The sequence below is a fragment of the Mirounga leonina genome, unplaced genomic scaffold, assembly GCF_011800145.1.
Source record: "Mirounga leonina isolate KUSES-001 unplaced genomic scaffold, KU_Mleo_1.0 Mir_53, whole genome shotgun sequence".
In the NCBI taxonomy this organism is placed as follows: domain Eukaryota; kingdom Metazoa; phylum Chordata; class Mammalia; order Carnivora; family Phocidae; genus Mirounga; species Mirounga leonina.
In genome coordinates, this window is record NW_023270807.1 from 71,403,494 (window position 1) to 71,417,418 (window position 13,925).

Genomic DNA, 13,925 nt, shown 5'->3' on the forward strand with positions numbered 1-13,925 from the left:
TATTATAGAGAATGGAAAGGAGCTAATAAAAACTAGAAAAGGACAAAGTATTAAAAACGAGTAGAATAACTTTCGTGAACATTGTTTATTAAAATTATTGGCAACATAGCATGTTTTGCTCCTAGAAGCCTTTTTTTTTTTAATTGTGTTATGTTAGTCCTAGAAGCCTTCTATATGCTTCTGAAGCACAGGTGGTATTTTAGAACATCAGCTGTGATTGCTTTTGTGGGAAATTTGATTTGAATGTGCCTTCTCCCTCTTCATTTCTGCCTACTCCCATATGACCCAGGGTGTGTACATAGGCTCACCTTCAAATAGTAGCACCTTGAAGGCACTGTTATTCTTAGTGCTACTCATATGCCATGCAGAAACCGCCCACGTACCGGTTTGCTTGTATGTATAGTTTTGTAGTACTTGTTATCTCATTTATTGCTAATTATGTTAAATGAAAATAGGAGAGTAGAAAGAAGTTTTCAGTTTCCTATGTCAGTGAAAATTTAAATGTTTTAATGTTTGAGTTTGTATAAAAATGCTTTTCTTAATTGTTTGTAGAACATTTCACTGAAGAATATTTGCTATAAATAATACTTAAGTCTCTTTAAATGTTTTTTTTTTCTCTACTTTTTTTTTAATCACTCTGAAGGTATTTGGTAGCCTTAGGTTGCATTAAACCACTTTGTGACCTATTGACTGTTATGGACTCTAAAATAGTCCAAGTGGCTTTAAATGGACTTGAAAATATTTTACGTCTTGGAGAACAAGAATCTAAGCAGAATGGAATAGGCATTAATCCATACTGTGCTCTCATTGAAGAAGCATATGGTAAGCAGTCAGTTCAAAATGTATCATTATAGTCAAGTCTTTTTGTTTTTAATTGATATATAACATTACAAGTTGGTCTCAGGTGTACAACATAATGATTCAGTGTTTGTATATACTGTAAAACTATCATGATCACCATAATAAGTCTAGTTAACAACCGTTACCATACATAGTTACAAAATGTTTTTCTTGTGATGAGAACTTTTAAGATTTACTCTCTTAGCAACTTATAAATACATAATACAGTATTATTAACTATAGTCCTCATGCTGTACATTATATCCCCATGACTTTATAACTAGAAGTTTGTACTTTTTGACTTCCTTCACTCATTTTGCCAGCTTGCCCCACTGGCAACCACCAGTCTGTTCTCTGTATCTATGAGCTTGTTATTTTTTTGTTTTTGGATTTTACAGATATGTGAGATTATATGGTATTTGTCTTTCTCTGTGTGGCTTATTTTATTTAGCATAATGTCCTCAAGGTCCATCCATGTTGTCACAGATGGCAAGATATCATTCTTTTTTATGGCTGAATAATATTTTATTATATACATATATACCGTTTTTTTTTTTAATCCATTCATCCATCAGTAAACACTTACGTTGCTTATATATCTTGGCCACTGTAAATAGTGCTGCAATGAACATGGGGGTACAGATGTCTTTCTAGTTAGTGTTTTCATTTTCTTTGGATAAATACCCAGAAATGGAATTGCTAAATCATGTGGTAGTTCTATTTTTGGGGGGTAGTTTAATTTTTTGAAGAACCTCCATAGTGGCTGCACCAATTTACATTCCTACCATCAGTGCACCAGGGTCCCATTTGTTCCACATCTACACTTGTTATTTCTAGTCTTTTTGATAATAGTCATTCTAACAGATGGTGAGGTAATTATTTCATTGCAGTTTTGATTTAAATTTCCCTAATGATTACTGACGTTGAACACCTTTTTAGGTACTTGTTGGATATCTGTCTTCTTTGGAAAAATGTCTTTTCAGATCCTCTGCCCATTTTTTAACCAAATTGCTTGTTTTTGGTGTTCAGTTGGTGCTGAGTTCTTTATATATTTTGGGCATTAACTCCTTAAGGTATATGACTTGCAAATATTGTCTCCTGTTCTGTAGGTTATCTTTTCATTTTGTTGATGGGTTCCTTTGCTGTGCAGAAGCTTTTTAGTTTGATGTAATCCCCACTTGTTTATTTTGACTTTTGTTGCCTTTGCTTTTGGTGTCAAATCCAAAATATTGCCAAGACCAGTGTCAAATAGTTTATCACTAATGCTTTCTTCTACTTTTATGGTTTCAGACCTTACATTCAAGTAATGTATTCAGAGTTTGTTTTGTGTATGGTATACATTAGTGGCCCAGTTTCACTCTTTTGTGTGTGACTGTCCAGTTTTCCCAGCACCATTTTTTTTTTTTAAGAGACTGCCCTTTCCCCATTGTATGTTACATTCTTTGCTTCTTTGTAGTAAATTAATTGATTTTATATGTGGATTTCTTTCTGGGCTCTCTATTCTATTCCACTGATCTGTTTTTATGCCAATAAGTTTTGATTATTATAGCTTTGTAGTATAGTTTGAAATCAGAGTATGATGCCTCCAGCTTTGTTCTTTTTCTTAAGATTGCTTTGAGCTATTTGGGGTTCTTTGTGCTTCAATATAGGGGCACCTGAGTGGTTCAGTTAAGTGTCTGCCTTCATGCCCTCAGCTCAGGTCATGATCCCGGGGTCCTGGAATCGAGCCCCACATCAGGCTCTTTGCTCATTGGGGAGTCTGCTTCTCCCTCTCACTCTCCCTCTGTGTGCTCTCTCTCTAACAAATAAAATCTTTAAATACATATATATTCACATAAATTTTAGGATTGTTTGTTCTATTTCTGTGAAAAATGCCATTGGTATTTTGATACAGAGTATATTGAATCTGTAGATTGTAGATTGCTTTGGGTAGTATGGACATTTTAACAATATTAATTCTTCCAACCCATGAGCACCGAATATCCATTTATTTATATCTCCTTCAGTTTCTTTCATTATAGTTTTCAATGTACAGGTCTTTCACCTCCTTGGTTAAATGTATTCCTAGGTATTTTATTCTTTCTGATGCACTTGTAAGTGGGATTATTTTTTAATTTCTCTTTCTGATAGTTTGTTATGGTTGTATAGAAATGCAATAGTTTTTTGTACTGATTTTGTATACTGCTACTTTACTGAATTCATTGATTAGTTTTAAGTTTTTTGGTGGAGTCTTTAGGATATTCTATATATAATACCATGTCATCTGCAAATGGTGACAGTTTTACTTCTTCCTTTTTTAATTAGATGGCTTTTACTTCTTTTTATTGCCTAATTGCTCTGGCTGGTACTTCCAGTACTATTCTGCAATGATATAACTGAAGAGGTTTACCTGTAATTAAATGAAAAATATATTCGGCACCACCCAGACTTAGTGTAGATTTTTCTTCTTGTAAGCAATAAAATAGAATGCTCTAGATTTTGCTTATTTTGTAAAAATAGGCTTTTTCAGTTTCACTTATAGTTTGTACTTTTGGTATATATACAGTAGCTACCTGGATTTGTAAATAGTACTCATTCCATATTGATCTCCTCTGGCTCTTTCTCTGAGAGAATATGTGTGTGTGTTAGTTTGCTCACCTTTTAGTTTCTTCATTTGTGTTTGTTTTGGTGCTTATCCTTTTTGTGCTTTTTATAAATAGTATAATTACTCTAGAAAGGACCTTTGGAGTTACATACTCTAAAACTGTCATTTTAAAATTGAGAAACTAATGTATAGAGAAACCAAACTTATTTGGGCAAAATGACACAGCTAGCAAGGTGGAGTCTGTGATCTTTTTTTTTTTTTTTTTAAAGATTTTATTTATTTATTTGACAGAGAGAGAGAGCGAGAGCAGGAACACAAGCAGGGGGAGTGGGAGAGGGAGAAGCAGGCCTCCCGCCAAGCAGGGAGCCCGATGAGGGGCTCGATGCAGGGCTCGATCCCAGGACTCTGGGATCATGACCTGAGCCGAAGGCAGACGTTTAACGACTGAGCCACCCAGGCGCCCCTGTGATCTTTTTATTCCCAGGCCTGTGCTATTTCCTCATACCACACTGCCTTACGCTGTCATTCTTGAAGTTTAAGACATAAGTGGTGTTGGCTATCAGTATATGCAAAAATTAGATAAGAATAACAACCCCATTGCTGATGGACTGACAGATGCTATTGATTCATTATTTTGGTTCAAATATCTGATGAAACTTGAGTAACAATTTTCTTCATATATATATATATATATGTATAAAACAGGTCTGGATAAAATTGAATTTCTGCAAAGCCATGAAAATCAGGAAATTTACCAAAAGGCTTTTGATCTGATTGAACATTACTTTGGTGTAGAGGAAGATGACCCCAGCATTGTACCTCAGGTGGATGAAAGTCAGCAACAGTTCGTGTTTCAGCAGCAGGAAGCACCAATGGAAGGGTTTCAACTTTAACTTGGTGGAGGAAAAATATATGGCTACAAAGGATAGTTTCAGAGATACCTTCTTTGTTACAATGTCAGTAGGAATGTTTGATGTGTTTTTACTTAGAACAGAAAAGAAAAAGTTGATGCACTTTTAAAAAGCAAAACAAAAAAGTTTCCATTCAGATGCAATCTTTCATTATAGTTTTGTTTTTATTTTGGTGTACCTATATTTGTGTTTTTATTGTTTTGTCTATTTTTTGTAACTATTTGTGAGCAGTTAAATACATATGAAATTATTTAGTAACTTAAGCTTGAAAAGGAGAACTTTGGGTAAAGTATTACATATGGTTCTGAATTTTTTCTAGCATCTTGGAAACTGCACATTAGCAGTACAGCTGATAATTGCATTTTGGCAGTAAGTCTGACACGCCCAATCTACTAAATCTACCTCTATCTTGAAGCAAAAACAAAAAAGCTTCAGAAGCATGAAATAGTGTAAAAGCTAAATTAGAATGTGAAAATATCTATTACCTTAAATTATAAATCACTGTGCTGTAGGTTATACTTTGCAAAAAAAAAAAATTACAACAGAAAACCTGTAAAATTTATTTATAAAACATGTAAGTATTGTACTGATAATCAATTAAAATGTGGCAATTGTGAAGAGAAAAGCTGTTCTTCATGTTGAACACATTAAAATGATTACACAACATTTAAATATTTGTGTTTTTAACATGTAAATGCTATTATATTAGTATATTTTGTATTTTGACCAAATATGCTACCATTTTTGAAATAGTGTTTTATTATTTTTTCACTCTTCATTTTAAAAAGCATCATGATAGAGATGCCATCATGAATCTAAAGCAGTGCTGCATAGCAAAAATAATACTGTAATTCTTTCTCTGATTTTTTCAGAGCAGTAATTGAAAAGTTTCACTTTTTGTGTAATAATAAACTTAGGTACTTTGACAAAATTATCCTGAAGAAATCACCTTGTTAATGTGTTAAATTTTATTAAATGCTCTTAATGTTTGGACACTAAAGGATGACACTAATGAAAATTGCTAAGGATTCTTTAATATAGTTGAAATCTATATTAGGAATTTTTTTTTCATTTTTCATAATACTTGGGAGGGCCATACTGCTGCTTGTAAATCAGTGTATTAAATTACATTTGTATCAGATTGGTCAATATAATGTATGTGTTTTATGTATTAACAGCAAAAACCTCTTCAAAACATGAAGCTTTTAAAAAAAAGTTTCAGTAGAAAAAGTATATATATATTTATTTATAGATACATATGTAAATGTTGTCTGTGTGTTATTCTCACAGTGCTGTACTTGGTAGAGCTTTCTAAGCAGATATGGTACTGTTGAACTCAGTCTTTTCATTTATAGTTATATGCAGGCTATTTACACTTCCAATTATATACCTAAAATACTTATTTACAACTGTTTTAAGATGGGAACTAAAGCATTTTTGATATGATTCATAGTCTATTCTGTAAAGAAAGATTTCATTTATGATAGCATTTATAATGTTTCTGCTGGAAATCAGAGGCATGTTACAAGAAGAAATTGTATATAGGAGTACTTTTAAATAGTATGACACTTTGTAAATTATGTATCATGAAATTATGCTTTTGGCAAGACACTTAAAACCTACAGCTATAAAATACAGGTTTAAATGGTGTCCATAATGCTGACTGTATCTGCCAAACCTCTTTTATATTGTTAAGTAGAGGATTGTATCTGTGCCCATTTTATTGTAGTGGAAGTTATAAAGTTTAGTATAAAAAGTTTTTCTTTTGCATTATGTATAGTCAAAAGAACAGGGTAGTTATATCAAAGATTACCAAATTGATGGTGAATTTATGAGATAAACATTTTTTTGTGGTACAGATGGTTCTAAGTATCAGGTGACAGGGTATTCCACTCTTTCTAACCGAACTTGATAATGCAGCATAATTCATAAACTAACCAGCTGTGCCTGCTTTTATTTTGAGGACCCTGTAGTCACATTAAAAAATATCTAAGCCAAGTCTTTCAAACAAAATGGTTCTTATAGAAGGAAAAATAATATATATGTGTGTACATACCCACACACATATAAAATGATTTTTGAGGGGATAATTTTTAAATTTTGCCAGTAAAACAAACCTTGTATCTCTAAATACAGAGTATGACTATATTTTAAGCATCTAAATTTAGAATTATATTTAATTTCTTAGATTTGTTATTTGGGTAATTAATTTGATTAGATTTGAATGCAAGAGGGAGTTTCTGTCTAATAGTTGGGACCAGCTATGGACATGATGATGATGACTTCATTGAACCAAGACTAGCAAATACTTTGTTACTAAAATTTTTTTTATATATGGCTACTCTTTTCAAATAAAATATTTAAAATGCTCCAAAATATATTTTCATTAATCTTCACTTACCCTTATGGAAAAAAATTTCTTTTTTTAATCTTGCTTTCCTAATAAGATATATTTAAATTCAAGAGAAACTGTGCCAAAAAAAAAAAAAAATTAAAACATCTTGTAAAGGGGAAACACATGCAACATTAATGCAAAAAACAAAACACTTAAAGAGCCTTTTACATTTATTTAATTAAATTCATTGTTTTATTTTGTCTGAATTTGAATTTGTACTAGTTAATCTATGCAATTATGCTTGTTTTATATTTGTAAGTACTTGACTCACTAGCCTGGTTTTCTTTAACAAGTTTTATTTTGAAAGGTGTTCCTAGAACTTAATTTTTAGTGTCATTTTGTTCACTTAACTGGTAGCACCAGAACAAGAAAGCAAAAACAACAACAACAACAAAAACCCCCCCCACACACATAAAAAATCTGCTGGCACAGAAATAACATCATTTGGTAACTGTAAAACTTATTTGCAAGGTAAAGTTGATTTACTGAATAAAGGACTAAAAGAAGCATTACCTTTGCCTCATATTTTTTCTTAAGAAGGAGCATTATGGAAAAGGTAACTCTAATACAAAGTCTTAGTGAATTTTTGTTGCTGTTCTGAATTCAACAATCTACTGGCTGCTTTGTGAAACTGTGAAATCAAAGTAATTGTTGTTAACCTTTACTCATTTTAGTTCATAGCATTACTGTTTTATGAAATGTGACATTAGGAGCCAATATGGTAGGGCTCTACAAGGATAATGTGTCTTTAAATTCTGAATTGGGGAGTGGGATGAGGGGAGGATATTCTTGCCTAACTAAATAAACCAACATTTGAGCAGTATGCAATATTATGAAATGTTACAGCACTATATTAAAAATAATAAAATACTATTTTACAGTTGCATTTATATAAATGTGTCTGTTTCATTTGTTCTCAGGATGGTGTATTCCTAATGGAACAAAAACGATGCCCTCATTGATTATAATTCCATCCACTTTCTAAAACCAGTCAGATTGTTGTTTGTAGCATATCCGATAAAACAGTATGTTGCTTTTATTTTAGAACATATATTCTGCTATATATCAAATTTGTCTTTGTATTTCAAGCTTTGGAAGTTACCAGACATTCACATGTTTTGAGATTATTTTTCCCTTTACTGTTATTTTAATGCAATATAATGCATTTATTTAAGGGGTAGAGTTTTAAACCTGATAAACAGAAATCAGAGGGAATGTCCGGTTTAATTTATTAATGAACTCTGGGATACATGGTCCACACCGTAGCCAAGCCTAAGCCTCCCTAGCCTAATATTTTTGTTTTCTTCTGTTGCTACTATGTTTTGCTTTGCCTAGCTTTTCCTTCAGTATTTGAAACTATGTTAATCAGTAGTGAAAGTAATTGGATCGGTTATTTTTAGGGTACCTTACTCTCAGTAAGGCAGTCTGCAATTCTAGTGACAAATGAATTCCTGAAAATGTATGAAGATACAATGTACAGGTCAATCAAAAGACTTAAATATGCAGTGGCATTCCCTTCCCAGAAATTCCTAAGTACATCCTTTAATGATGTGTTTGCTCAATTTTATATATGTTCTTTTTTTAAAACTTTTAAACATTTTTTATTTAAATTCAGTTAATTAACATATATTATTGGTTTCAGAGGTACAGGCCTATGATTCATCAGTCTTATATAATACCCAGTGCTCATTACATCACTGCCCTCCTTAATGTCCATCACCCAATTCCCCCATCCCTCCACTTCCCTCCCCTCCAGCAACCCTGTTTGTTTCCTATGATTAAGAGTTCTTTAATTTCCTTTCCTTTCATATCAAAGAGTTGACTAAGTTCAGTGAGCACATGATTCCCCCTTTTAGCACATCAAACATTTTTTGTATTTGTTTCAGTAGCTTAAGTTTTAAGAAACACGCATCATATCATTATTAATAGCACTTTAACATTTCAGTTTTCCATTCTGGTATGAAATAGAACTTTGAAATAATTGCTGTAAAGCACCACCAGAACTAAAATGTTGACTGGGGGCAACCCCACGAAATAAACAACTTGGAACGCTCAGTAGTTAATGCACAACCATTTTAATTTGGAGACAGTAGGCAGTTGAGGGAATTTAATGTGTAATGCCCAAAGGTGCCTGTTATTTAAAAATTGAATGTTTTAAACTTACAGGCTACTTTTGAGGGATCTCTCCTGTTCTTTTTCAGTTACGGTTAACATGTTTTTAAAATCTAAAATAGCATGACAAAATTTAATACACTTTATTTAGGGTTTTGACGTGACTCACCATCTTCTGAGCATTCCATCTTTTAAATTGTTTTATTATAAAATATACACAAAGAGAATAATGTGAAAGAAGACAGTTTGAATAACAAAATGAACGCTTACATATTCACCACCCAACTTAAATTATCAGTCCTTTGTAACCATTACTCTGGATTATGTTAATAATTCCTATGCTTTTCCTCATTGTTTTATCTCATGTTTATGTATCCCTAAAATAGTTTCCCTTCCCTGTCTTTGAAATGTATAAAATGGGATATTTTACGTACTCCATTATTTTTTTTAGCTCAATGTTAACATCTTTTGAGATGCATTCACATTGATGTATACGTCTGTGGTTCATTTTCTTTGCTGTATACTATTCCATTTTGTGACTACATCATGATTATCTGATAAGGTAACTCTTCTATTTTGTTCTTCTTCAGGATTGTCATAGCTCTTTGCATTTTCACATAAAGAATTCACTTCTCAAATTCGGTTAAGAGCCCCATAGTGTTTTTGGATGAAAATCTAGAGGATAGTTTTGGAGGAATTAACATCTTAATGATACTAACTCTATCCATGAACAAGTTATAGCTTACCATTTACTTAGAGCTTCCTTACTGTATTTCAAAAATTTTTTTTGTAGTTTTCTTTACAAAGATCATTCACATTTTTAAAGTTTACTCCAAGGTAAAACTTCCTTATGTTTTTCATTGTCGTAAAACAGTTATCTTTTGTTACCTAAAATTTTCCAACTTGCTGCTGGGGTGTAGAAATGTAATTGAATTTTATATATTAATCACGTTAACAATCTTGCTAAATTAATTCCAATTTATAGATGATTTGGGGTGTCTGTAGACAATAGTAACTGAATAATGGCATTCATTTCAAATCTTTGTTTCTTTTTCTTATTTTATTATGTAGTATCTCTAGTACAATATTGGTTAGAAGTAATAGTAGCAGGCATTTTAAACTTGTTCTTATTTTTTTTAACATCTTTAATGTTGCACCACAAAATATGATGTAGTCAGTGTAGTTTCCCTTGCTTTTTGCAGATTCTTTATTATCAAATTTGCCTACCCAAAATCAAAATTCAGGGCATTTTCAAGGTTATTTGTGGACATTGTGTAGAGTGGTGAAAAAATTGAGTCACCCAGGGCACATGTTCCCAGCTGAGGTTGAACAAAACAGTGCTCTGCTTTCTTATTTCAGCTTTCATACTATAAACAACTATCCTTTCCTGATGTATTTAGTGCTACGTTTCTTGCACCTTTTTTTTTTTTTTTCTGTTTAAAACGGCCTCCAAATATGCTGAAGTGCTGTCTAGTGTTCCTAAGTACAAGAAAACAGTGATGTGTCTTAACAAAAAACATTATGTTAGCTAGGTTTTGTTTAGGCATGAGTTACGGTTCTGTAGGCTGTGAGTTCAGTGTTAATGAATCATATATATAGTCTTTAAGCAGAAACACACACAGAACAGATTATGTATTTAGTTGACAAAAATGCTACCAGAGGCTCTCAGGAATCTAACCCTGTATTTCCCCAAGGAGTAATGATTTAGTACTTGCTAATTCAGTGTTTGCAGCAACTTTATACGATAACTCCCATGAGTAATGAGAATTGACTGTTTTTGTAGATAGTTTTTGTCAGCTTTAAAAAGTATTCTTATTCCTAGTGTAAGGTTTTTATTTTGTTCTGTTTTTAACTCGAATGGAGTTGAAATTCATCCGGTGTTTTTTCTGCATCATGAATAAGCATATGGTTTTCCATTGTTAATATGTTAAAAAATAGACTTTCCAGTATTGAACCTATTTTAAGATAAACCCAATATGTCATTTACCATTTTATTGCTTTTAAGCTCTAAATGCACCCCTCCTCAACCTACTTTGTGATATTGGTACTGGACCCTGTAAACATTTCTCCTTTGCCAAGTGGCATGATGTTAAGCTTTGTCAGTAAAAGGTACTGGAGAGACATTGAAGGAGGAAGAAGTGTCCTGACCTCTTCCAAGTGTGCTTTTCTTAGTTTTTGCTCCTGTGATGCCCAGCCACCATGCAGAAGTCTTCCGGGGTTCACCTCCAGTGTGGTTGCAGTGGTACTTCTGCAGGCAGCTTCCTGGTAAGTTTCATTGGCACCTCCAATCAGCTTCCAGCAAGGTCAGTTGGCACTCTTATGGGCAGCTCACTGGAGAGTTACCCCAGTAACCCATCTGTTTTTTTCTTTTCTTTTAGATTTTATTTATTTATCTGACAGAGTAAGAGAGCATAAGCAGGAGGAACAGTAGAGGGAGAGGGAGAAGCAGACTCCCCGCCAAGCAGGGAGTCTGATGCGGGGCTTGATCCCAGGACCCATCTGAGCCACCCAGGTGCCCCGCCCCTCCATCTGGTTTTCTAGCAAGTTGCACAAACAGCCAGTAGGTAGTTGCCCAGCTTGTTTCACTGGTGCTCCAGCAGGCTTGCAATGAGCCTTGCAGGCACCCCAGTGGGCAACTTCCAGTAAAATTAAGCAGCACCTTGCAAGCAAACATTCTAGGGAGTTCCTCCAGCACCCCTGAGAGCAACTTCCTGGTGAGTTTTGTTGGCATCTCAGTGGACAGTTTTCTGTTTGCCAGCCTCAGCCTGAGACACCTAAAGAACCTAGCTGCCATCCAGGAATGCTACATACCAATGAGGTCTGAATCTTAGCCTTGGAGGAGAGGGCCCTATTCCAAGTTCATTCCTTCCTTGGACATAGTGGTTGTTCCCTACAACTGCTTCTGTTATTTATCTGACTTCTCTTTACCTCTAGTAGCCAATCCCTCATTACTAATCTTTTTACATTAAATTTTCCCTGTTCAGGTATCAAGGACATGCTGCTTTCTTTAAAAAAAATTTTTTTAATTGAGTTATTTACTTACATACCATATAATTTATCCACTTAAAGTACACAATTCAATGGTTTCAGTGGTTTCTATATTCATACAGATGTGTAACTATCACCACAATCAATTGTAGAACATCTTATTTTGAGACTCACTTCTTTCATTTAGCATAATGTTTTCAATGTTTGTCCATGTTGTAGCATATATCAATAGTTCATTCCTTTTTATTACTGAGTAATATTCCATTGTATGGATATAACACATTTTATTTATCCATTCATTGGTTGATGGACATTTGGGTTGTTTTCACACGTTGGTTATCATGAGTTGTCCCCTTTATCAAATAACCCTCTTTATGTTTGATAATATTCTTTGTTCTAAAATCTACTTTGATATTACTATAGCTACTCCTACTTAGTGTTGCATGGTATATTTTTTCCTTCTAAAAAGTAAAAACTTTTATTTTTTTTTTAAAGATTTTATTTATTTGAGAGAGAAGGAATGAGACAGAGGGAGCATGAGAGGGAGGAGGGTCAGAGGGAGAAGCAGACTTGCCGCCGAGGGGGGAGCCCAATGCGGGACTCGATCCCAGGACTCCAGGATCGTGACCTGAGCCGAAGGCAGTTGCTTAACCAACTGAGCCACCCAGGTGCCCAAAAGTAAAAATTTTAATTAATTTCCTCCTTTATAAAGATTTCTTGTAGGCAACAAAGAGGTCTTGCGTTTTTATTCTGATAATATCTGCATTTTAACTGGAGTGTTTATAAATCATTAACAATTATCATGATTATTGATTTAGTTTAGACCTACCATCAGGCTTTTTGTCCCTTTTTTTTTGGCCTGCTTTTTCTTTTCTACCTAGTTTTGGATTAAGTATTTTTTAGGGTTCCATTTCATCTCCTTTTTGACTTATTAGCTGTAAATCTATATTTGTTTTTTATTTTCTATTGGTTGCTTTCGGCTTTAAAATAGGCATCTTTAATTTTGGCTACTCTTAAGTAATATGGAAGCATATCACATATCACACTGCACTTTTGAGCGCTTGAAATATGCCTAGTACCATTGAGAAATTGAACTTTTAATATTATTTTAATCAAGTTAAAAATAAAAACTGATAACTTTACTTTTATTAGAAAACCTAAGTATAGTTGGAACAACTTGGGTAAGGGAATCTTTTTTTTTTCCTATACATTTTATGAAGTCTAAATATAGATCAAGTATTTCCGATCAAAATTTAGCCTTTGAACTGAGATGTAAAGTCTACATTGGATCTCAAAAATTTAAAAAGGAAAAAATGCAAAAGATGTTAATAATGTTTATATTATGATTACTTGCTAAAATACTGTTTTGGCCATTTTGGATTAAATTCCATCAAAGTTAATTTTACTGATTATTTTTTACTTTTTAACATGGCTATTAGAAAATTATAAATTTCATAGGTGGCATTATTTTTCTATTTGACAATACTGTTATAAGCAACTTAAATATACTTCCATTTTCTCCTTCTCTGCCTCTGTCCTATTGTTTTCATACATTTTACTTCTCTATATGTTATAAATCCCATAATACGTTCATGGTTTAGTCATAAATTTTTACTTTAGTCTATTGTTTTAAAAGAGGTTTAAAAATTATAAAGTTTTTATATTTGCCCCCATAGTTACCATTTCTAGTGCTCTTCAATTCTTTGTGTAGATATAGATTTCCATCTGGTATCATTTTCCTTCTACATGAAGGACTTTTAATATTTTTGCATTCTGTTTGCTGGTGGTGAATTCCATCACCCTTTGTATGCCTAAGTCTTTTTTTTTTTTTTTTAAAGATTTTATTTATTTATTTGACAGAGAGAGACACAGCGAGAGAGGGAACACAAGCAGGGGGAGGGGAGAGGGAGAAGCAGGCCTCCCGCGGAGCGGGGAGCCGGATGCGGGGCTCGATCCCAGGACCCTGAGATCACAACCTGAGCGGAAGGCAGACGCTTAACGACTGAGCCACCCAGGCGCCCCTGCCTAAGTCTTAACTTCACCTTCATTTTTGAAAGATTTTTAAGAGAGGGAGAGAGAAAATCTTTTTTTTTTT

At 33.4% G+C, this 13,925-nt stretch overlaps 1 protein-coding gene across 2 annotated transcripts in view; it reads left to right on the top strand.

Annotated features, from left to right (window-relative positions):
- Positions 1–4,855, top strand: part of KPNA5 (karyopherin subunit alpha 5) — a 51,081-nt gene extending 46,226 nt beyond the window's left edge. For both annotated transcript variants that reach the window (XM_034990373.1, XM_034990372.1), the window contains 2 exons: positions 644–822; positions 4,130–4,855. In XM_034990373.1, the coding sequence (XP_034846264.1) occupies positions 644–822; positions 4,130–4,317 (367 nt within the window). In that variant the 3' untranslated portion in view covers positions 4,318–4,855. The remainder of the gene's footprint in view (positions 1–643; positions 823–4,129) is intronic.
- Positions 4,856–13,925: the final 9,070 nt, after the last annotated feature.